The sequence below is a fragment of the Bubalus bubalis genome, chromosome 11 (genome assembly GCF_019923935.1).
Source record: "Bubalus bubalis isolate 160015118507 breed Murrah chromosome 11, NDDB_SH_1, whole genome shotgun sequence".
Lineage (NCBI taxonomy): Eukaryota > Metazoa > Chordata > Mammalia > Artiodactyla > Bovidae > Bubalus > Bubalus bubalis.
Window position 1 is genome coordinate 93,220,831 of NC_059167.1, and position 24,037 is coordinate 93,244,867.

At 49.2% G+C, this 24,037-nt stretch overlaps 2 protein-coding genes across 12 annotated transcripts in view; one reads left to right on the top strand and one right to left on the bottom strand.

Moving 5' to 3' along the window:
* Nucleotides 1-24,037, top strand: part of LHFPL2 (LHFPL tetraspan subfamily member 2) — a 176,840-nt gene that overhangs the window by 135,034 nt on the left and 17,769 nt on the right. For 5 of the 9 annotated variants that reach the window (XM_044925452.1, XM_044925451.1, XM_044925456.1 and 2 more), the window contains one exon: nucleotides 17,062-17,675. The exons of 1 other annotated variant lie outside the window; for it this stretch is intronic. In XM_044925452.1, coding sequence (XP_044781387.1) covers nucleotides 17,246-17,675 — 430 coding nt within the window. In that variant the 5' untranslated portion in view covers nucleotides 17,062-17,245. Of the gene's footprint in view, nucleotides 1-7,272; nucleotides 7,297-7,706; nucleotides 16,365-17,061; nucleotides 17,676-24,037 lie in introns of those variants that run through there. 3 more of the 9 variants (XM_044925455.1, XM_044925453.2, XR_003112467.2) reach the window with 3 other exon arrangements.
* Nucleotides 23,407-24,037, bottom strand: part of SCAMP1 (secretory carrier membrane protein 1) — a 149,929-nt gene continuing 149,298 nt past the window's right edge. For all 3 annotated transcript variants that reach the window (XM_044925458.2, XM_044925457.2, XM_025296368.3), the window contains exon 11: nucleotides 23,407-23,537. The gene's annotated coding sequence lies outside the window, so the exon portion shown is untranslated. The remainder of the gene's footprint in view (nucleotides 23,538-24,037) is intronic.

The window sequence follows — 24,037 nt, forward strand, 5'->3', positions numbered from 1 at the left end:
CTGGAGGATAGTTGCTTGGCAATGCTGTGGTCTCTGCCTCACATCAACGCGGATCAGTCACATGTCTTAACCGCATCCGTTGGAGCCCCTTCCTTCCTCTCCTAAAAAAGTCCCATGTGGTCAGGAGTGGAGAGAGAATTTAGGGGACAGCTTGAAAAAAAGGTTGCAAATTCCTTTTGGGACCACACTTTGTACCCGCAGACTCTTCCTCTGATGTGCTCATTTAATTTTTTCCTGAGCCAAAGTGATACATATTTATCCAGTACAGACTATTTCTTTGAGTGATAAAGACTTCCATCAACAGTGGTTTTTATTTTTTTTTATTTTTTTATGCAAAAGAGAATATCATGCTCTGGAAGCGGCAAGGGGCAAAGCAGACCCCACTAGCCTCCTAAAACCGTCCTGGCTTGATGTCAGTGTTTATCTCTGACACCTTTATCTCTTACAACGGCCAAAAGCCCATGTGTCCTAGGGGTTTCTTTCTTGATTGAATTTGGATCAGAAAGCCACACTCACTTAACAGTCATCCTAGTTCCTTGAAATCATTATAAAAGTTTACAAATAACCCTGTAAGTTAAAAAGTGAATTTGAATGGATAAGGGGGCTGTTAGAGCATAAAGTTAATTTTCATTCTTCTGTTTAAAATTCATCGTACTAAATAGCTAGCAGATATGCCTGAATTAACAAGCATTCACTCTTTCAGCCATCGTTTCTACTTAAATATACCAAAAAAAAAAAAAAATGAAGATCATCAGCTACTTCTGTTTCGCTCAGGACATAAGCACCGTCAGCATGATCTAGCCCTTTAGTTTTCTTTTAAGTGTTTTTAATGCCAGCATTCAGGGTTATCCAACAGAAGCAGAAAAATTCTAGCCTTTCTCCACCCCAACTGTGACCCTCCCTTTTGAACTAATGATAGATTTACTTTGCAGTTATTATAGTCCTGATAAAGACCTTATCACGTTTCCTCACGGTTCTCCCTGATCTGGGAGTGCTGCCCCACCCACCAGAGCACTCCTCTGTGGCGAGTCCCATTCCTTTTGGCCTTGGTCTTTCTTAATGTCTCTGTGTTTCCTGATTCCAACTTTAATGACATTTCCATGAGGCCAGTAGGAGTACCTTTGTGTCTCCTCCCAACCCACCCTCCCACCCTCCTTTCCCTGCCTGTTCCCTGCACACCTTGGACTGTCAGATCTTGGACAAGGACGCCTGCCTGGTCTTACCTCTTTAGAGCTTCAGTGCTTAGTTCAATACAAGTTAGCAGTTGCTAATCACCATGATAAACAATGCACAGTAACAGGAGTTCTCCAGTTTGGGAAGCCCACAATATGTAACTCCTTTTTAAATGCTTTTGTTTCAGCAGATGTTTAATGAGCATTATTTTCAAAAAAAGGGTGGGGTGTAATGAGATAAGAACAGAGGAAAAATCCAAAAATCAAATATTCTGGATCCTGGGGAAAATAAGAGCTATTTTTGCAGTACTGGTGCAGTTTCACCGAGTACCTCAGCCATTCATTGCTTCTGTTCTTTGAAGCCTCTGGGCCCTTGGCTTCTTGGCAGGTGGGTTAGGGTGATGGGGTGGGTGGTGTGTCTGAGCGCATCACCCACCTACGCAGAGTGGCCTTAGAAGGGCTGCGCTTTTCTTCCTGCTCTATCACAGAGGCCGAATCCATGGACCTCAGACCTCGCTTTTGGGAATGGCCACCTCCGCTAAAGGGCAGTTTGAAATAAAGGTCAGGAAGTTAGGAGCAGTGAAACTGGACATGTTTATGAGGGTTATTCTTGTTGACATAGCTTTCTTCTCACAGTCTACCTCTGCAATTTAGGATGTGTGTGGTTGACTGCCAAATAATTTCTCAGAGCCTCCCACCCCGGCCTTTACTATCTGCAATTATCATTGTAATCAGACCAGTTTTACCAAATCTTGGTAAAATATTGCCTTTGACGGCACTGAGACCAAAATTTAAAAAAGAAAATTTAATCCACCCATGATCTCATTGACAGTACCAAGTAAAATTGAAAATCACTTTAAATTAATGTCAGCTCAGCAGCTTCATCTCCAGGCTGTTGGGTTGGAGTGCTGAATTTTTAAATATCATTTGAATCATTTCATATGATCGTAACAAAACAAGACATTTTATTAGATCATTAATAAGAATACTTACCAGAAGTAAGTGCCCCTGGATGGATGTAAATCAGCCTTCTGGGGCCATTTATAACTGATGAGAGAATTGCACTGCTTGACTTTAATAATTCACCCAGGAACAGAGAATAAACAGCAGCAAACATTAATTTTATTGGACAGTTTCATACGGTTTATGTTTTGAAATAAAAGGGATATGACTTGACTCCTGCCTGAAACCAAAGCACTTAGAAAGGACTCCCTCGTGCTCTTGGCATCTCCATGTGGGGAACTTGTTCTCAGATGCATTTGTTAATCAGTTGGCACCCTTCTTGCCATAAATAAGAAGCCAAAATATAAACACTTTAAATAGTGACCTCAGCTTTGTGTTCTATCATGTCCTTTGGCATATGGCTATGAAATCCTTTATAACCAATCATCTTACTTGTCTAGAACAGAAGCCACAGTATCTGAGAAAGGAAGGAGCCCATATATGACTGTGATTTTTCCAAACCAAGTACGGGTTCTTTAATTGCTGGCTCCATGTCTGCAGCTAAGGGTAGACAGGGCCTCGTTTTCAGCTCGCAGCCCAAAGACTGGAGTGGAGGCTGCTCTGCTGTGATTCCAAGAATGAGAGGCACTCTGGACCTGGAAATGAAAGGGCAGAGGAAGTAATAACGCTACGAGAACAGGGAGCCAGTCGAGCCCACGCCCTTTGACCATGGCCCTTGGACAAATGTGCTCAGATATAACCTTCTCTTCTGCCTCTGCACTCGGCAGCTCTTATAACCCACAGGGTATCCCTTTCCCATCCATCTGTAGGACTTGGAGAGCCACCTGCTTCAGGGGGAGAAGGTGATACAAGGTAGTCATGCACTTCAAAGGCTTGACTCTGGAAACTGACGATGGTCATCTGCAGATCCTCCCCAGCTCTGCCCCTGACTCTCTGAAGCTAGAGCAGCCAAGGATGCCGAGTGTGCTCACACACCATTAGCCAAGAGCCTAGACCAGAGTCTGTGGCCCCCTGCTTCCTGTCTATAGTGTTTTTGTCCCCACCTATGACTTTACCATTTGACAAGCTTCAGTCTACAGTCACTGATATTAAAAGGTGATTTTTTTGTGTGGCTGTGTGGAGACAGCTCTCCAAGAGCAGAAAAATGAATGTTGACCAAATATGATAATAGTAACAATTCCTACCACCTATTGAATATTTAAAATTATACCTTGCTTTACATGCACGTATTTTTAATCTTTATAACCCCCTTTGAGGTAGATCCTTTGAACACTCACACTTCATTGCTGAAAGACACAGAGCTACAGGTACAGACAGGGTGATAGTATTGAAAGAGATCTTTTGTGCCCTTTTTATATCCATTTGTATCCTTTATGCTATAGAACTCTTCTTAGACGGAGAAAATTGGTGTTTGATGGTGAAACTACTTACCCCCAGGCCAGGTGGGCCCTAAGGAAGATCTAAATGGGGAAAGGAGTGCCCTCGCTGACCTCATAGGTGGCCATGCTGATGTGGGCTTTGGGGGTGGGGAGGCTGGATCCCGCTCCAGGAAGTCTACTGCACCTGCCCAGCGTACTTTCCTTTTGCCAAGCACTTTTTAAGCTTATGACTTACTTAGTTGCCTTCACAACAAGCCTATGTGGTAGGTTCTATTAGTACCCTCGCTTTACAGACCCAGGAACTGAGGTACAGCACCACCTCTGGGCCCAAGGTCACTGCCCAGCAAGTGCTGGAACTGGGAGTCAAGTCCAGACAGTCTGGCTCCAGACGGAATAATCGCTCCCCGAGGTGCCTTTCTGGATGAGCTCATTGGCTGCAAGGGTGGGGCAGTGGGTTTGATAGCAGTCTTGGGAGAGTGACTGTTGAGTCCACGCTCATCCTGTACGTGAGCCTGAGAGACCTCCCCCCAGGTCCTGCCCACGTTTTCTGCGGGGACCCAGAGTGGTCAGCCACCCTGCTCGTGCGGGCCCAGCACGTGCGATGCGGAGAAAGGGACTTTCTCCACCCTGTCTGGGTGTCATCTCACGAGGCTGGAGGTCATCAGAGCCGTGGGAAACGTTTGCTGTGAGGAAGCCTGTTGGCTCCAAACACTTCAGAGAACCATGTGTCAGCACCCAGGGGTGCTCCTTTTTCTAACCTAACCAGAACACGGTCTTCTTTTTCCCTCCTCTGATTGCATGGAGCTGCCTTGCCAAGCACCTTTCTGTTTCTGAGCCACGTGAGTTCAAAGGGGAGGCACCACTCCAGCCTGGCACACCGGGGAGGCTGGGGCAGGAGCCCCTGGCAGCCTCCAGAGTCCAGGGCACCGGACACGTGCGTCATCCGGGGCCGGCTTTCTCTCTGCCCACCTTCCTTAGCAGCCCTTCCAGGTGAGCATCTGGGGTTGGGGTGTCTCCGGGACGTGGAGCTAAAGCCCTTTGTGTCCCCAGGCTCCCCAGCACTTTCATTTTTGTTCTGAAGTGGCTCGGTGCTCTGACCTGTGCTCTCTTCTTCTGAGTTCATCTCTGTTATGAGGCTGCACTGCTCTTAGAAGCTGACAGTAAGTCCCTGTTCCCAGAAAGAGTACTGCGTCTCACGAACAAGGACAAGGGTTCAGCCTGGCAGAACGGGCTTTTCTGTGACCGGCTTGAACTCTGATCTGCACTGACTTCATCTGGGCCGCTGTGAGCAGAGCTCGCTGGGCCGCCACCTCCCGCCTGGCACATTCCTGTGTCCTCAGGCCAGGTCAGTTACGCCGGCCGAGGTCCTGCCTGCCTTTGAGGGTGGTTCTGAATGTACGAGGATCTGAAGCTGCTGGCGGCTCTATGTTGAACTTGCTTTTTCTCGAAGAGTGTTGCATCCCTTTGGGAGCAACACTTAAGCTCGTCTGTTTTCAAAACACCGTCTGAATCCTAAATTTCTGGGGAATTCCTCTAGTTAATAAATGAAGGAAGCTTAAACTGGTCTACGGTTTTGAATTTGACATTCTCAGGGGAAGTTGAAAAATGCTGTGTGGCTTGATCTCTGGCTGTGAAGTCACTGAGACAGACAGTGTGGGATGAACTGGGTGTGGATGCAACGTACAAATCTATCTTGCTGACTTTTTAGATGTTAAATAAGTCTGACCTTACAAATGTGTGTGAATGTGTATCTATATGAGTGTGTCTGTGAGTGTGCATTCCTCATCACACAGTATTTCGTGGGTCTTAAACATTTGTGAGAAGTAAGGCACTAGAGAGGGGAGATTCTTGATACAAAAGTAATGAGCCGTGTTTGTGAATATCCACTTGTGTGGTTTTCTTTTTTTTAAATTGCAGATGCATTCAACACATAAAGCCTTAGGCTATTTCCATATCCTTCTATGAGCTCGCTGTCTTTCAAGAAGGGCATGTTAGGGACTCACAGGGCAATTTAGACCTTAATGCTGCAGGTTGTACCTTTGGTTGTGAAAAGCCAGCATCAGTGTGAGAGAAATAGTAAAACCAGTGAGTTTGAACGTTTGAGTGATATTCTTAGAAATATGAACATAGCCTACAATAGACTTTGACTCTAAGTCACTCAGAAACTTTCTAAAATTCATTAACAATGTTGGTTAGAAGCAGAAGTGACCTCGTGAGAATATAAAAGACGTTCTGTTCGTTTTTAAGGTGAGCAGTGGCTAGCATTGTCCTGAAGAAGTGAAGTGAAGTGAATTCGCTCAGTCGTGTCCGACTCTTTGTGACCCCGTGGACTGTAGCCTACCAGGTTCCTCTGTCCATGGGATTTTCCAGGCAAGAGTACTGGAGTGGATGGCCATTTCCTTCTCCAGGGTATCTTCCCAACCCAGGGATTGAACCCGGGTCTCCTGCATTGCAGGCAGATGCTTTACCATCTGAGCCACCAGGGAAGCCAAAGCTTTGTCCTAGTCCCTGGGTAAATCGCAAATTAGATCTTGGTTTTTAAGCATACAGGTTGTTTTACATCATTGGGCCCAGTTCACTGATAATATCCTTCCGTGGGTAATTAGAAACGTGTCATTCTGCTGAGAGCTTTGCCAGTAAACCCAATGACAGCGGCAAGGTCTGCAGTGTTTGCTTTGATGGGCTTCCGGGTGAAGGTCGCTGCCGGCGCGAGCTGCTCCTGCCCTGTGCCCCTGAGAAGTTCTGGGCTGCTGGGCTTTGGGCTGGCAGCCCTGCCTGTGCGTCATGCAGCGGGCCGGTCCCCTGGGCCACGCTGGGACGAGGTTTCCGCTGCACTTGTGCTCACACCCGTCACCTCCTTAACGGCTGCTCGGAACCCTGGCTCTAAGGCCCAGCTTGAACGTTAACCACCACCGCTGCCCCTGCCAGTAGCACTCGCAGGTCAGGTTTTCAGGGCCAGTGGAGGTGCAAAGAAAGAAAACCGTTTCTGCCATTCTTTAACCACCTGTGGCTATTTCCAGATTAACGTTTTTGTTTACTACTAGTTTTTGAGCTTGTAAGGTGATACCACATATGTATGTGTATCTCTATATATACATGGTTCAAAAAGAGGTGATACCTAACTTAACTGTATTTTTAAAGGGACGGGCGTTCTCACCGTTAGCTGATGCTCACCTTCCTCATAGAAGCTACCGGTTTTTGAACCGTAATGCTCCACGGTCTTTTCCTCCATCTCTGAAATGACTGTATTCCTAGAGGGACTATTTGGAGTCTCATGATGGGAGATGGCCTGAAAGCAGTTAAAAGTGTGGTCAAGGCCACTTCTCTCCTGTGAGCCGCTCCTTCTGCCTCGCGCCCCGTGGGCTGAGCTTTTCATGCTCCGCACTGCCCGCCCGGCCACCATTCCTTCCAGTTCCCAGCCAGAGGCCCAGGCTGTCGGTCATCCCCACTGCTCTCCTCTGGTCTCTTGCCCCCTCAGTTCGTGGATTCCTCACTCCGGCCCCATGTGCTCCATTCCCAGGAAAGACCTCTGTCCCGGGCTGACTCCTGGTACCAGCGGGCCCTGGAGGTGTCTCCTGAGCTGCCAGCCTGGCCGAGCCTCCTGCTCAGAGCCTCCTGGCCGAGCCTCCTGCTCAGAGCTCTCTTCTTGTGCCTGTTAGAAGCACACTTCCGAGTTGCCATCCTAGCTGGCGGCTGCACAAGGTGACTGGAGCCACCCCAGGATGCAAGAAATGGGATCAGAGAAGGAAAGGGAGGCAGCGTGAGTGAGTCAGGACTCTCTGGTAAGAGGCTTGGAGAAGCGTCTGATGTGGAAAGTAGTTCTTGCAGCTGCAGCCCTCAGGGTCACTTCTCATTGTCCTCATTTGCTCATAGGGGTTTTTTTCTTTTTTTCTTGGTAACTCCATGCATTAACCCTAAGATAAATATATGAAGAAAGTAAACTTTTTATTGAAGCAGTCTACCTTGTTGAATTGTACAGTGAATGCTTCTGAGATAGTTGCCAGTCTTTAATGGGGCTTCCCCGGTGCCTCAGTGGTAAGGAATCCACATGCCAATGCAGGAGATGCAGGTTGGATCCCTGGGTCAGGAAGATCCCCTGGAGGAGGGTATGGCAGCCCACTCCAGTATTCTTGTCTGGAGAATCCCCATGGACAGAGGAGCCTGGCGGGCTACAGTCCATGGGGTCGCAGAGTCAGACACGATTGAGTGACTAACACACACAGATTGAGGGTCACTGGATGACTTTTATCGCTTTCCAACTGCAAACTTCTTTGCCTTGTCTATCATAGAGGACGGTGGAGTTGAATGTATCTCGACACCAAAGACAGAATAGATGGGCCCTGGCTCTGCCAGGAGCTCGGCCCTCGGAGGAAGTTGGGTTGTGTGTGACCTTAAAACCTCAGCATTGGCAACCACAGGGGTTTGGTTTTTTCAGCCACTCCACTTGTCCGTCAAGGGTCAGCTGTTCCTCTGCTTCATGTTGTCAGGGACTCAGACTGTCAGAGAGGTCTCATCTGGGATTGTTCTTATTTCATGGGAGAGAGAAGCGAGCTGGACAACGGGGCACCCCCTCCCCCAAGCTCTTCCGCCCAGAAGTGGCTTGTGTGACTTCTACCCACGCTGAATTGGCTGAACGAGTCCCATGATCTGGTCTCATATCAGTGGGGTCGGGAAATATCTTCCTCCAAGAAGAGACATGATATTTGAAAGAATAATACGTCCTTTCACAAGAGCTTTTCTGGAAGCTTCCAGTAAGGAGACGACTCTTGTTCTACTTGATTCTTGAGTTTACTTGGTGTCTTACGGGTTTGTGTGAGAGGCTCAGAAGTAACCGACGGCATAATCCTCTTCGTTGATCGTGTTTGGGTTTTCTTAAGCTGCTGGAAGGGAACCTGGCTGATGGCCGTGTGTCTTGTGAACAAGCAGCGATTCTTTCTGCCTCTGTGCAGAGGGGATGGGAAAGCCTGCAGCTGCTGTCTGAATGAACGTCCAAACTCCCTGATGCTGGGGGCACTGCCCAGCTGTCACTTAGATGAGCCAGAAGCCCATCCTCTAAGGGTTATTGATTCTCAGGCTTGGGTCACGGGAGCAGAGGACTTGGCAGTCTCCCCTCTATTGACACCAGGGAGTTCATGAAGCAGGAAGTATCTTGATTTTATATGTAAGTTCTTATAAGCTTTTTGGTTTTCACCCTTTGTTACTTTGTCCATTAAAACTCTCTGCTTTCTTTTATTGTTTTATTTAAATTAAAAAAAAGTTGGGGGCGGAGTCTCCATTGCCGCATGCAGGCATCCTCCAGGTGCAGCATATGGGGACCGCTCCCTAGTTGCAGTGTGCAGGCTTCTCGTTGCAGAGCATGAGCTCTAGAGCGTGCAGGCTTCAGTGGTGGCAACCCACCAGCTTCAGTACTCGTGGCACATGGGCTTAGTTGCCCTGCAGCACGTGGGATCATAGTTCCCTGATCAGGGATCGAACCTCCATCCCCTGCATTGAAAGGCGGGTTCTTAACCACTGGACCACCAGGAAAGTCCCAAAACTCTGTGCTTTCTTATTGATCCTGAAAATACTGGTGAGGCTCACTTTAAGGGCTCATATTTTTCCAGAATTCATTATGAATATGAAAAACACTTTCTGTTTAAACTTATATATAACAGGGACATTGAAAGGCAGCTCTTGAAGCTCAAGTTCTGATTCCACTTAAGCCTTTGCCATCCCACAATGCGTGCAGGGCATAAGCCCCTGGCTAATAGGATCTTGACTGAATCACACCTTAGAGTCTACTGTGGAAGTCGGTTCTCCAGTCACTCCTGCTGGACAGAAAGAGACTAAAGGAAGATGATGACATTTTCCGAAAGGTCTCCTCGACCTCCTACAGGTTTTTAGATGATGACATTTGTGGAAAGAAAAAAGTTATGAAATATGTAAGTGGGCTTGACACATCTTAAAGAACGGATCATTTAGAAACTGGGACCAGATAGGTGGACCTGTTGACCTTGGTTGCTGATGCCTCAGGACAGAGTATAAAAATGACTCCTCCAGAAATGTGTGCTCAGAAAGCAGATTGACTGGGTACAGAGGAGTTGAAGTGGGCATCAAGGAAGAAATATCTGACCGGCTGGGACTGGAGGATTAAAAAACAAACTTGAGAGTCAGCAACTCCTCACCAAGTGCTCCAGACCCAGATAAAAAGAGGCTTGCTGAGGCGTTCTGGAGAGTGGAGTCTCTGCTTCTCTGGGGGGTCGGGGCGGGGCACCAGGCAGCTAAAACCACTGCTGAGTTCAGCAGGAGAGAGGACCACCTTGAGGGGAGCTGAGCTGGGGTCAGTAAGACCTGGGGTGCCTAAGATTACTTAGGTCCACTCGGTAAGTTCCTTGAGATTCCCTGACATCTGCAGCGGCCACGGCCACCTGAGCACGTCCTGAGTGGCCAGCCCAAGTCTGGAGGAGGAGAGTTCGAGAGAAATAAAAGCCGTGTGGCCAAGCGAAGTTTCGAGAAGCCCCATTTTGCCATTTGTAGAGATTACTGAAAACAAAGACTAACTTCCGTGTGTGGTCCAGAGAAACTGCCAGGACCTCAGGAGAGCCAGGGTCACGGTTCTGTTGATGCTGGCCAGTTGGAGTCCATGTCCTGTCAGCCTGACATCTTGGACAGATCAGCCTAACATCTTGGACAGCCTGATACAGATTAGCTTGGACCTTTAACAAATTTCAGAAAAACAAGTGAAAGTGTACTTAATTTAGTGAAGGCTATGCATGTCCATCCAGATGATAGAGCTTGACTTACTCTTCAGAGCAGATGTTTCTAAAATATGAGGGTTTAGAGCTCTGTTCTTAAGTTGCACCTACAAATACGAAAACTGCAGGAAGCTCCCCGCATGGGCTCTCACCATCCATGCCACCGACTGGCTCTGTCAAGGGGAGCAGCCCGTGATGTTGGCCTCCTTGACCTCTGCCCACGAGATGCCAGTAGCACCCCCTCCCCACCCCAAGCTGTGATAACCAACAGTGTCTCTAGACATTGCCAGCGCTCCCTGCAAGGCAGGGAGGGCACAGTCCCCCCCAGTTGAGAGATTGCCCGCAGAGTCAGAGGTGGGATGTGGGACTAGTTATCCCTGAGGAAAGGGTGTTGGCAGCCAGGAGGAGATGTGAGCCTGTTGAGACCGTGACTTAAGAAACAGTGTAATTTCTAGGGTATTTGGACCCTCTGCTTCAATAGAGTCAAGGTGTCTGCATTACCATAGTCAGTGTATTTTAGGGAGTAACCAGGGCAAGTGAGAGTTTGCAGACTTCCTTTGGTAGCTGATTAAAAAAATAAAAAACCATGCAAGGTGCCAAGCTGTTCATACCAGCACTGTCCCATCGGCTGTCACTCTGCTTTGTGCTCTGCAGAGGAGGTGCTGATGGATGGGGGCCCCTTGCCATAGGAGGGTTCCTGGACAGCCTGTGAGCAAGGGGCTGGAGGTCAGGGGGACAGCTGGCTGCCCTGCAGAATCGCTCGTTCCTGCCCTCGTGTGGCTTCGTGAGCTGTGCAGGGGACGCACGTCTGGCTCTGTGCTGGTGCGCTGGGCCACACACGTCCTCGCCCGTCTCTGCAGCCTCAGCAGCCCTGCCCCATCCCCACCCCGACGCAGCACCACGCAGCCTCTCGTGCAGGCGGACCTCACCGAGTCTGAGACCTTCCGGCTGACTGACTCTTAGAATTCAGTGTGTAAAGAATCTCCTGGGGGCTTGTTAGAGACGCAGTTCTGGCAGCCCTTCCAGAAAGTTTGGTTCAGTGTGTGGGAGCTGGGAACTTATACACTTTGAAACAGGTGGCCCATATCCCCCTCTAGGAGCTGGGGGGGCCCGGAGACCACACTCTTCGAGTCAGCGCTCTAGAGGGTCTTTCTAACTTTTGGAAGGCAACAGCACATAAATTCTACTTTCCTAATTCTCTTATCCTTCCAGAAGACACTGGGCGGGAGGCCACGGTGCTGAGCCTCTGTGCGACTTGTATATCTGAGGGAGGTGGTAATAATGAATGTGGACATTGGCCAAGAAACTACCAGCGATGTGGGAGTAAAATGCAGCCTGCTCCGAAGTGTATTGATTATTTGGGCCACATGGGTCAGTGTAGTAAATTTATTATTAATCACAGGAGCTCATATTCTTTTAGTACTTACTGAACCACCGATACTGTGTTAAGTTCCTTTGGTAAAGAATTAATTTAGCTTCCAGGATGGCATCCCTCAAAACAGAGCTTCTTAACTGTGACATCAGAACCACCTCCCCCCACACACTGTCCCAGGAGCTCTTTAAAGAAGAGGGTCCTGAAACCTAAAGGAGTGGAATGGGGTGGGGGGTGTGAGGGAGGTTCAAGAGGGAGGGGACGTGTGCGTACTTACGGCTGATTCATGTTGTTGTATCACAGAAACCAACACAAGACTGTAAAGCAATCATCCTCCAATTAAAATAAAATTTAAAACAACCAAAGTTAATAAATATTCAAAACTCAAAAAAAAAAAAAGAAACTAGAGTTCTGGACTTCCTTGCTGGGCAAGGGGTTAAGAAGCCATCTGCCAACCCGGGGGCCACAGGTTCGATCCCTGGTCTGGGAAGATTCCACCGGCCTCAGAGCAACTAAGCCCATGCACCACAACTACTGAGCCTGAGCTCTAGAGCCCGTAAGGCACAACTGGGAAGTCTGTGAGCCTCAGCTACTGAAGCCTGTGCTCTGCAACAGGAGGAACTGCAACAAGAAGCCGGCCCACAGCAACGAGAGTAGCCCCCGCTCACCGCAGCTAGGGAAAGCAGCAACGAAGACCCAGCACAGCCATAAACAAACAGCAACAACAGAAAGAGTCCTACCCAGAGCGGCTTCCTGCTCACTTCCTCAGCAAATATGGATTTTACTAGGACTGGAGAGGGCCGTACAGACTGTTCTGTTTTTGTCTCTTTCTGTGCACACACACATAACACACATGTGTATACATAGATGTATGGGTCAAGTTCCTCTGATTCTGAGGTGTAGCCTCACTCATATTCCTCCCAAATGTGATGCAGTAGGAATTACACAGCATCACCTATGAAGGATTCTTACCAAAAATGCTTAAGCTGAATCTAAATGAGATTAACTTTAGATTTAACTTCCATTTTCTCTATGATAGAGGATAGAGAACAAGTTTAAATGGCATCATGAGGAAATAGACAAATTAGATTGCTGGGTATCCTGTAAGACAACTGGCCTGGTATCTTCAAATAAGTCAGCGTCAAGGGAAAAAAATAAAAGCAGGACAGGGTAGGTTAGGGATGTAAGGACTGACTATTTTTTGACTAAAAGTGATTAAAGACATAATTAAAAGTGATGCATGAGCCTCGATTGTGTCATGGTTTTAAGAAAACAGCTATAAAAATTGGGGCAGGGTTAGGGAAATTTGAGTGTGGACCGGGCTTACAGATACAAGGAAATTATTGTCAGTTTTCTTGGGTGTGTTAATTTTATTTTGGTTACGTAGGAAAATGTCCCCATTTTTAGGACGTATATGCAGAAATGTTTAGGGGTGAAGCGTCAAGACATCTGTAACTCATTTTCAAATGGTCCAGGGGACAAGTGTTTGTGTGTGAGTGTGTGTACTGTGGATGGAACAGACAGGGCAGCGTGTAAGCCAGTATTCAGTCCACAGTGCTCATTGTCCACTTTCTTCACCTTCTGTCTGTGCTGGCAAATTGTCTTAATGAAGTTGAAACACAGCACCCAGGTAAGTGAGGTGGTGCTGTTCTCCAAAACGTGGTTTGCACGGCCCCCTTCTTGGGCATCGCTGCTGGCGTGATGGTGGAGAGTGTGGGCATGCCAGCCAGCTGTGGACGGCAGCTCCGCTCCCCACTGTCCCACCGAGGCAGCACTGACGTGAGGCCACTCTAGAGGCTCTGGCCTTTGCTCCCAAGCTTCCAGACTGTAATCTCTTAGGGCAGTTCCGCCCGAACGCACTCCCTTCCCTTCTCCCTGACAGCAGGAAGCTGCCAAGGAAAGGACCCCGTTCAGCTCTGCTAATACCACCCCTTCTTTTAAATAGTAGGGACCTGTGGAGAGGTGTGCAGACGCCCGTGGACCAACCATTTGTCACTTCTCTTGGTTCTGTATTCTGACTTTGGTATATTACTCCAGGTGTCTGCCAAAGCCTCATTTGTTTAGGGTTGTTTTTTGTTTTGTTTTTTTTGTTTATCCCTTGCTTTCCTCTGTGGACTAGCATAATTTTCCAAAAGTCGGAGGGCTGTCCATGTTATCCACGAACACCAGGGATGTGGTAGTAAAGCCAAGCATCCTGGAGGGGACATGTGTTTAGTGGCCGGTAGAGAGAAGATGTTTACATGGAAGCTCAGCAAGGGTCTGGTCTCATTATGTGATCTTTGGAGGAGTGGGAATCGCAGTGAACAGCAGGGAGGGCTGCGAAGGAGCGCTGTGCTGAATCCTGGGGTTAACGTACCCTGGATCCTGTTCCCCTTTGATGTGGCTGTTATCTCAGGGCACGCCTTCCCCGCCGGGGTGTTTGACAGAGCGCGGAGCACTGTAGAAGCCCCTTGCTGCCTCTCCCCTGACCCAAGGACTTTTCTTGGATCCTCAGGAAAGCCAGTTTTTGTCAGCCTTGCATATCATGGCTATTCCTCTAAAGTAGTCATTAGCAGACTTGCTGAGGAGACCAAAGCATCTTATCTCCCTTTTCCAAACAGAAAAATGAAGGCCTCATTGCAGCCACTCTGAGGTGGCTGCAACAATCTGGTATAGTGGAGGGGGACTTGTTTTAGCACAGATGGACAGGGCACTGAATTTTCTGAATTTACACACAGGGGTCCTGGAATAATTCTGCCTTAAATTTGGCAAGAACCATTGCTAAGAACCGTGCTAAGCCTAAATGTGCCTTCTTCCCTTCTCCTGAAGCTTCGCATCCTTTCTCTTAGAAGTTGCAACCTAATCCCACCCCTGGCTGGAAGCTGACCTTGCTGAGCAGGACACTGTACATTTGGCATCTTCATTAAGATCCAAGTCACCTGAGGGGCTGTAGCAGAATCTGAGGTTCTGCAAGAGGACAAATATGTAAGGTTTTATATTCACATTGGAGAAGTGCCACTGAACAGTAGAGAGGCAGGGATTGGTGGCAACTGGAGGCACCGGTAAACTGGCTTCCTATTCAAATGGGGAGCTTCCCAGGTGGCGCTAGTGGTAAAGAACCCACCTGCCAATGCAGGAGACACAAGAGATGTGAGTTTGATCCCTTGAGGATCTCTGGAGGATCCCCTGGAGGACAGCATGGCAGCCCCTCCAGTATCCTTGCCTGGAGAATCCTATAGGGGGCTACAGTCCATGGGGTCGCAAAAGGGTTGGACACGACTGAGCAGACCAGAGAATCAAATGGGAAGGTTGTTAGAGCTTCTGTCTCTAACAAGCAGACTCTCCACCTGTGAATTAGAAGCATTTTAAGCCTGGTGGGTGGAAACTGTTTGGATGAAGTGGGGCTCCTCGTGGGAGTCATCCTCTCTTGTTTTCTTATTCTCTTGAAATGATTGCTTTCATTATACACAGGTCTCCTCCAGAGCTCTTTTGCATTGGTAACTTCTTACTCAGAAGCCATTTCTATTTGGTAATATGGGGTGAGAGGGTAAGAGTGACTGAGTGAGAATAGATTATACTTCTGGCCTCGTGCTAATTTATTTTCCCCAGCTGAGTTTGTCAGCTGTGTTAGGCAGTAGGGAAACAGGAAGTAAGACCCAGGACCTCAGCCTCAAAGCCCACCAGGGAAGCTTGGACACCAGGAGTGACCTCATCCATCTCTAAATAGCCTGGGCTTGATCCTCCTGGATGTGTAAGGGCCAAGCTTCAGTTACCACCGAGCACTTCCACTGGCTAAACCGCTGTCTGCCCAGTCTCAGCCCTGTTAGGGGAAAAACTATCGAGGCAAAGGCGTTGATGCTTACTGAGCATTTACGGTGCCAGGCGCTGTGCAGGCGTCTTCACTGTTCCCGCTTCATTCTCACAACAGTGTCGTGAGGCAGGGGCCCCTCTCTTTCTCCACGTGGTCCATGAGGGAGCTGACAGCAAAGGCTCCGAGAAGTTACACGCCGTGTGTGCAGGAACCTTTGTGGTGCAACACACCATCTCTCCCTTCCCCAGTGCTACATGCACACAAGTGCACATGTGACCGTTAAGTTCCTGTGTTCCTAGCTTTGCACTAGCTAATTTCTCAAAACAGCATCTTGTGTAAGTGTTAAATCCACTGTTTTATAAGTCATCACCGCTCACTAGGCTGTGAGCCAGCATGGTGATGAAGCTTTGACACCCACTCCCATCTTTCCCCACTTCCTCCCTCCTCCGTAACACTCCCTGCCCAGCCATGGCCCACAGGCCACCAGGCTGTCTGTAGTTCTTAGGGAGTTGATGTGACCTGGGTTAATAAGTAATCATTCAGAACAGAGCCATGCGCCCAGATGTCCATTGCAAGCTGTGGGATTTTCCTGACCTCGGGGGAGGTGAGGCGCGGGGAGAGGCAGGAAGATGGGGCTGTGAGGAGCCCTGTGGCCCATTTCAGGGTTCAGGCCTCCCTGAAGGAGGTTTGAGCCGTCAGAGCAGGGCCCTCTGGTAATGAAGCCAGCCGTTTGTCCTTGGGAACAGAATGAGGCCTTGTGAGATCAGAAACAATGGGCGTGTTGAGTTTCAGACCTGCTGTGAACCAAAGCTCGGGCAGAGGCCCTGTGATGGACTGGGACGGTTCAAGGGACGCATTCTTCACTGGCAAGTCTCTGTTGTCAACACGTCCCCTCAGTGGTAATGATACTTAGCCAACGGTCATTAATGCCCCTGTTTCGAATAATTCCCACAAGTGAGTAAGTCAACAGTTTTTGGAGTTGTTTTTTTTTTCCTTCCTCTTCTTCACATTTTAACTTCTGTAGTTTATTTTGTCTAAAAATCACCCCGTGAGAAATGCATGAAAAATAAGTTTGCGAGGCAAAGTTTTATTATTTATCATGGTATTATTTTCCTTTTAAATTCTCCGTTACCTCTGAAGCAAATACTCCCTCCTGTGCCTCTGCTAGTAAGTTGATTCCCATACAGTAAAATCGGGAGTTGCAAAAGCTGCTAATAAGCAAAAGCTTTTGATACAAATTTGGCAAATTCAGCTCATCTAGTACCAAGTCCTGTAAACTTTTAAATCGCGGCTCGTCCGTGGACACAGTTCCCTAGCAGCCTATCTTGATCCGTCTGAATGCAGCCTGTGCAGCTGGACTTTTTCTAGTAAGATGTGATGGAGCAGGAGCGGCATCCCAAGAGCGCACAACCGGGGCCGGAGCCCGGCGCGCAAGATGCCGCGGGTGAGTGAGCAGTGCAGCCTAGAGATAAGGGGCACCACAGGAGCGCCCTGGAAACAAAGAAGCCGGCCAGCTCGCGGAGCCGGGGCAGCGTGTTGGCGGGGCGCGGGGCTCGCCAGGGCGCGATGCGCACTGGGGTCCCGACCCGCCAGTGGGCGGGCGGCAGGGCGGGGCTGGGGCCGCTCACCGCCCTCCTCTGTCTCTCTGCAGGTGAGGCTGCGGCCGTGGAGCTGCGACATGGCAGCATGACAGCCCCGGAGCGCGCTGCCCGACGACGCCGGGACGAGGGAGCCACCGCTTGAGCCGCCTTCCCGCGCCTTCCCCCTGCCGCGGCCCGGCTCGCTGCGCTTGCTCACCCCTTGGACTCCCGACTCCCTCCGCCTTGAGCATCAATATGTGTCATGTCATTGTCACCTGTCGCTCGATGCTCTGGACCCTCCTGAGTATTGTGGTGGCGTTCGCCGAGCTCATTGCCTTCATGAGCGCAGACTGGCTGATCGGGAAAGCCAAGCCCCGCAGCAGCGCCGAGCCGGGCGAGCAGGGCGCGGGCACCCCGGAGCCCTACCACCCCACGCTGGGCATCTACGCCCGCTGCATCCGGAACCCCGGCGTGCAGCACCTCCCGCGCGAGACGCTGTGCGGGCCCTACGCTGAGAGCTTCGGCGAGATCGCCAGCGGCTTCTGGCAGGCCACCGCTATTTTCTTAGCCGTGGGCATCTTCATTCTGTGCACTGTGGCCCTGGTGTCTGTCTTCACCATGTGTGTGCAGAGCATCATGAAGAAAAGCATCTTCAACGTGTGTGGGCTGCTGCAAGGAATCGCAGGTAAGCGTGCGCGGAGAGGAGGGGGCCCTAGGAGTGGCCCTAGGGTGCCACTGCGTGTGCGTGTGCGTCTGTAGGAGCGCTGTCTTCTCTCCGGGGCTAGGCAGCAGCCATGCGCTGCCCTCATTGCTCCCTTTGCCCTGTCTCACTCCCCTGAAGCAAAGGCAAGGCTGTTTGTTCTCCGCTCTCCCCTGCTCCTCTTAGCCTGTATCCCCTGGTTCTAAGTTGCTGGGTTTTGTTTGAGAAAGCTGCCACGGGGCTTGGCTTTCCCGATTAGCTAGTCTGAGCTCATGAAGGCAGTGAGCTCGGCAAACAAATGAGCTCCTGTTTTTTGCATTTCCCACTAAATTAAAAGCATGCTTTCCGCCCTCGGGCGTCCAGGGAGGAATTGCGGTGCAGGAAGCCCCCTGCAGTGGACTGTGTTCTGGGACCACTGTCAGGGAGGGGCAGTCATTCCCAGGCAGTGAGCCGGGTGCTGCCACCCACCCCGCCCCCACCTCCCCCATCCCCGCCGCGGGATGATTTCAGCTTTGGGCGGGGAGGTCGCTGGCCCGGAGGGAATTAGTATCCGCTGCTCTGTGTTTAATAACTGTTCTGGTTTAAAATGTCTCCTGGAGCCTGACAGAATGTTCTGTGCACCCGGATCAGAAATTACAAACTAACTCTCCCACTTTCTGGGAGTTTCTCACTAATGAGCTTGTTAGAAGTGGGTGGAAAGAGAAGTATGAGCACCTTACATAGATCCCAGAGGGGAGGCTGTGAGCGCCAAGACGACTTCCATAGCCACCAGCATTTCCACAGACTGTCCCATGCGGGGTTAAAAAGTGGATCTGGAACCAAGAGGGTTATCAGTCTGTCCACACTCAAGGGACTTGTTCTGGGTGGCAGACACACGCACAACCCCCACACACCAGAGTTTGAAGACATCCTCAAGAAGCAGAGGAATAGACTCTTGCTTTGGTTCTCAAGGGGAAAATCCACTTTTTAAACACTGCAACCAAAGTATTTCTTAATCTGAAGTCTGACGGGAGAAACAGCAGGCCACCCCCACCTGTCACTGAAGGGCGCATCCCGCAGCTGTGAGCCAGGGCTGCAGACGGTGCAGATAAGCCCTGGGCCTGGCACAAAGCCTGTGAAGCAGACCCCGAAGGAAGCAGCTCTCCCCTGCTTTATGGCGAACTCTTGAGCTCAGCAGGGCCGGCTTCCAAACAAACGTGTCCAACGACAGTTTTTCCCCAAATCCAGCTGATAAGGTGTTGTCCTTGCCCAGAGCTTAGGGAGCCCTGCTTGTGCATGCTAGGGAGAGGGGAGTGGGCCCGGAGGAATGACAGAGGACCTGCACCACACTCCTGCTGCTTTTGTGTGGGAGATACACTCATGGCCGATCTCAGGACCCCCGTCTCTTTCTCTGCAGGACCAGCCTACCATGAGAGACCCAGGCACTCATAGGCACTCAGGGAATTTGGGAGGCCAGGATTCTGATTTTTAGCTTTGCTACTGACTTGCACTTTTACTCGAGATAAATGCACCCACTTCTCTGGATGTTGGCATTCCTCCTCTTAAAGATCAAGGATTGGAAAATACGATCTGATCTTGGAGTTTTGCTTCTGTGAAACTCATTGTCGTCCTTTTGATTGACTTCTCAAATCTGACATTCATCCCCTTCGGCTTGGCGTTTCACCTTCCAAAAATGTTCAGCAAGCTCGGTTTCCATAATGGATCATCTTTTTCTTGTCAGAGAAATGTCCCTACTTTATTCCCCGAGGCACACAGGGCCTCAGGGGTGTGCAAGTGTGTGTGTGTCTTAAAACTTTGGCTGAGGAGTGTTACCAAAGTGCTACCAAAGCTTTTGGAAAACTCAAAATAAACATGTAGATGAAGGGAAGCCAATTTACACAAATTATTAATCTTGTTGAAGCGCCCTCGTTGACCAGAGAGGAGTTGTTTCTGCTCAGTTTGCGTGACTATGGTGTATTTGCTCATCTCCTGTGACTTCATGACTTTATTATGAGTTATATCAATATGCTGGTATGCAGATAAGGCTTCTGGTTTGTCATCCCTAGGAATGTGTTTCATCCTGAGAAACTCACTGCCTTTCAGCCAAGGGATAGCCATTTATAGTAGGGTGGGATCTTGGGATGTACCGTCACCATCAGTTTGCAGATTATAGATATCCTTCAGTCTCAAAGACTGTTTACCTGCAGTTTTTAATAAGGTGTTATTCCAGTGAACTTTAGTCTCTAGGAATGTGGATTACTCCACCACGTCTTTTGGTGCTCTTGTTTGCTATTTCACATAAATGGTAAGAGTGTTCATTTTGGCACAGAGATGAGTACATATTTTAGGTATTATTCATACACTCCAGTGAGTTATTCTTGACGTTCCTCTTTCTCTCCGTATCAGGCCTCTAGGAAGAAGGGCTGGGGACAAGGGAGTACCAACCCAAGATATTGGTCTATTGGTCACCTGTCTCGCAGAAGTCTTGATTTTCTAAAAGCTTGTTCCTCATTTCTTTCACTCATGCTCCCCATGCACATATGTGGCATCTCAGAATGCCTGAAATTGCTAAAAATTGGCTGAAGGCAAAGATTCCTGTACAGTTAGGTCCTGCCTCTCTAGGGACCACTGAGCTAAGGCTAAGAAAAGGGGTTTCTCTTCACCGCCCAGCCCAGCAGCACCCCTCTGAGAAGAAATCAAGGGAAAGATGAACCAAACGTTTGCTGGTCAGCCAGCTCCCTCGTGGTGGGCGGGGGCCACATCTGTTAGGGATTTCCAGTGGGCTCTTTCTCCTCTAGTAAGAGGTCCCCACCAGGCAGTGCAAGCCAACGTCAATGGCAGATGTGGCCCTTGAATCTGTGGCTCAGAGAGTTGCCCCCAAGTGTCTGAAGCAGCCCACTGGCTTGCTGTCCTCTTGGCCGGTCTGTAAGGGGATTTGGTCAGGCCCCAGCCTCAGCCAAGGACTTGCTACAGCTGTGAGCATCGCTCTCGCCTCTCCCTACACGCCCTCTCTCAGCCCTGCATCTATTCAACATTGAAACCAACGGTGAGAGAGGAGGCTGGTGCCAGAGCAACCCAAGGATTCTCTAGAAATATACTCAAACTGTATTTGTTCTTACAACTTGCATTTTGGCAAAAAGGACATTTTTTTTTTTTTGTAAAATGTAACTGGTTGAAAAATTATATGCTATCATATATTAAGAGAGCAAACCAGTCAATCCTAAAGGAAGTCAACCCTGAATATTCAGTGGGAGGACTGATGCTGAAGCTCCAATAATCTGGCCATGTGATGCGAAGAGCTGACTCATTGGAAAGGCCCTGATGCTAGGAAAGATTGATGGCAGGAGGAGAAGGCGGTGGCAGAGGATGAGATGGTTGGATGGCATCACCGACTCAATGGACATGAGTTTGAGCAAACTCTGGGAGATACTAAAGGACAGGGAAGTCTAGCGTGCTGCAGTCCATGGGGTCGCAAAGAGTCGGACATGACTGAGCAACTGAACGACGACAGTATGTTCCTTTACTAAGCCTAGTCTTAAAGGCCACAGGCTTGTATAGCTGTCACTGTTCAGAGTGTAACATAAGTCATCAGAATCTTAGTATTTTGATTTTAGAAGTTGGGTGTAAAAGAATATACCTCGGTGAAAAATCTCAAGATCTGAGTTACTTAAAAAAAAAAAAAAGCTATTGACTATTAAGCTAATCCAGATGGCAGGATTTGCCCTTATGGCCTCACCTCATGGCGGCACCCAGCCGACACTTCCAAAATGCTCACGCACAAATGCCCTGGCCATTCAGAGCTTTCTCTCCGCAGCAGTTGGAGCTCAAGCCTAACCTGGCCCTGGATCAGCCCTGACCTCACCTTGAAGTGTCTGTGAAATGTTGACCAGTTTTCTCACTTGGAAAATGGATTTAATAGTAGTACCTATCTCAGGGTTGAGGATTAAATTAGATCATATATGAGAAAGGCTTTTAAGCACAGTGTTTGGCACATGGTAAATAGTAAGTGGTAGCTACATGATGATTATAAAAGTATTTATGCTTTCTTGGCAGGTTTTTAGTATGTTTTTTTGTGTTCCTTAACAATTGCTGCATTCTAAGAAGTAGGGGTGTCTTTAGAATTGGCCTTGTGCTGTTGAAACCCAGTGTGACCGCATCGTCTTGCGTCATTCCCTGGCCCTTCGTAGCCCACCTGTTTGGGGACTGAAGAGCCCAGAGCAGCCCTGTGACTCTCACGTGCCTCTGGTGTCCTCGGGCCAGTTTCTGGAAGCTGAATTGATAGGACAACACAGAACTTCCTCCTCTCACTCCTCTTCCCATGACACGAACATTCTCCTCCTTCCTTTCCTTCCTGGAGGCAGCTTCTAGCCGTTGAGTCCTGGTTGCAGGAGGCTTCTCAGGCTCCCCTTGAGGATAAATCATAGGCTGCTTGGTCTTCGCTGGGTGAGGGCTCGCCTGGACTTGGCAGACCCACCAGCACACGTCAGTTTGTCGCCCTCTGGGATTCATTACAAAAGCTGGGGAATCGGCCAGCAGGGTCGTTTTCGCCAGCTGCCTTCCTTAGGCTGTGACCTGGATGTGGTCCACAGCAAAAGTGTAGAATGCAAAGATCCAAGTTTTCCATGACCGCATCAAGCAGTGTGGGTTTGGAAATACACGTAGGGCCCTCTTAGCAGCCTGTGGAATCCCTAGTGACTCAGGTTTGGGACGGAGCCATGACGATGATCTCAGGAGCGGGCCTGCTGGCCCCAGCCTGGGCTGCTCCCCTGGGGTGGCCACAAGGCGTGACGAGCTTGGGAGCTGCCGGCCAGGCTGCCTGCTGGCTTCGGGTTCCCTTCACAGGCTCTCTGCTGCTTTGTGTCTTGTCGGCTCTCCCACTTTGCAGTCCCTGTAGCCCTCTGCCTGCACCCATTTCAGCCCAGCAGGATGGCCCCAGCAAGCTGCCCACCTGTCCGGCTGGATGGATGGCTGTGGGACCGTGCACGCGGGCATTGCTCCCTGCCGTGGGAGCTCCGGGCCTGCTGCGCGGGTTCAGTTTCCTTGGAGGTGAGCCATGATTGACGGGGAAGGAGGACAATATAAAAAAAGATGGGAAAGGAGTAAAAGAAGCATCTCAGAAGACAAGCGGCAGGTTTTGTCCGTGCTGACTGCAGAGTGGCTTTGGTGTAGTCCGGCCCGCGTGAGGAGGCCGGGGTTGTCATATGAGATATGCCGTGATTGCTGTCCGGGGCTTGGCATTCTCACTGCGGTTTTTCACAGGGTGAACGCTAACCTTAGCATCAGGAAGATACCCATGACTCAACCTGACTGCAGCATCCATTCTGATGTATGCCCTGCCCTACCTGTTCACTCCCAGAGACCAAGTCAGTCACTGGCGAGGAGAGAGATAAGAACAAGGGCTTGGGAAGAGGGGAAGAGATCCCTGACTGTCTTCAAAGCCACTTTTCACCTGCTTTTCTCCGAGAAGGTAGTGTGACCTTGACTGCCTGACTTCAAGACATCGTCACAGAAAAGGCATGAGGGAAGTCAAGGGAGCATCCCCTGCTTCTCCTCCTGAGAATGAGGCCCCAGTAGATCTGGCTGTCAAAAGGAGGCTCTGAATTGCTGGCTCTCCAGTCAGAATGCCTCCACTGGAAGTGGGGTCTAACCCTTCTATATCTGAGTCATTTTAAGAGGACCACATGTAATGATTGATCCACCTTGAGGAAATGTTAAAATGTTAAAGGGCAGGCCGGAATTAAATTTCAATTCAAGGATCTTTTATTAAATGCCTGCTAAATACAAAGACCTCTAGACTCAGGTCTACAATTTCTTGAGTTTCTCTGCTCCCAAGCCATATTAGAGAGTCATTGCTTCAGAAGCTGTATCCTAGAAAAGCAAACAAAAAATATCATCACATATAAAGGGAAGAAAAGTGTTCAACTGTATCATTAGAGGAAAAACTACTGCCTAAGAGCGAGTAGACCAAACAGGTATTAATTTGAAGAATCAGTTGGGAACGCTAGAAGAAAATCGCAAACTCTCTTAAAATTCAGATAGAATATGCAGTTGATACGCAAATGAAGTATTTTGCTATGGTAACCACTTAATTGTGGACAAATAATCTTGTGAGCTATGGCGATCTGTGTTCCAATTCCAGTAACAAATCATCACGTAAGTATGACTCTGAATATTCACACAAGTGGTTCAGGCACTGTTCTAAAAGCTTGATGCAACAGTGGAGGTGTTCTAAGTCCTGAGGTCACTGCAGAAGTACTCTGCATCTCCTCTGAAGACTCCTGTGTGCTCAAGCACAGCACAGTTATGAGTTCGGATGTTGTATAGAGGCTTCCCAGTGGTTTTACTAACTGGCCCACAATCCACAATCT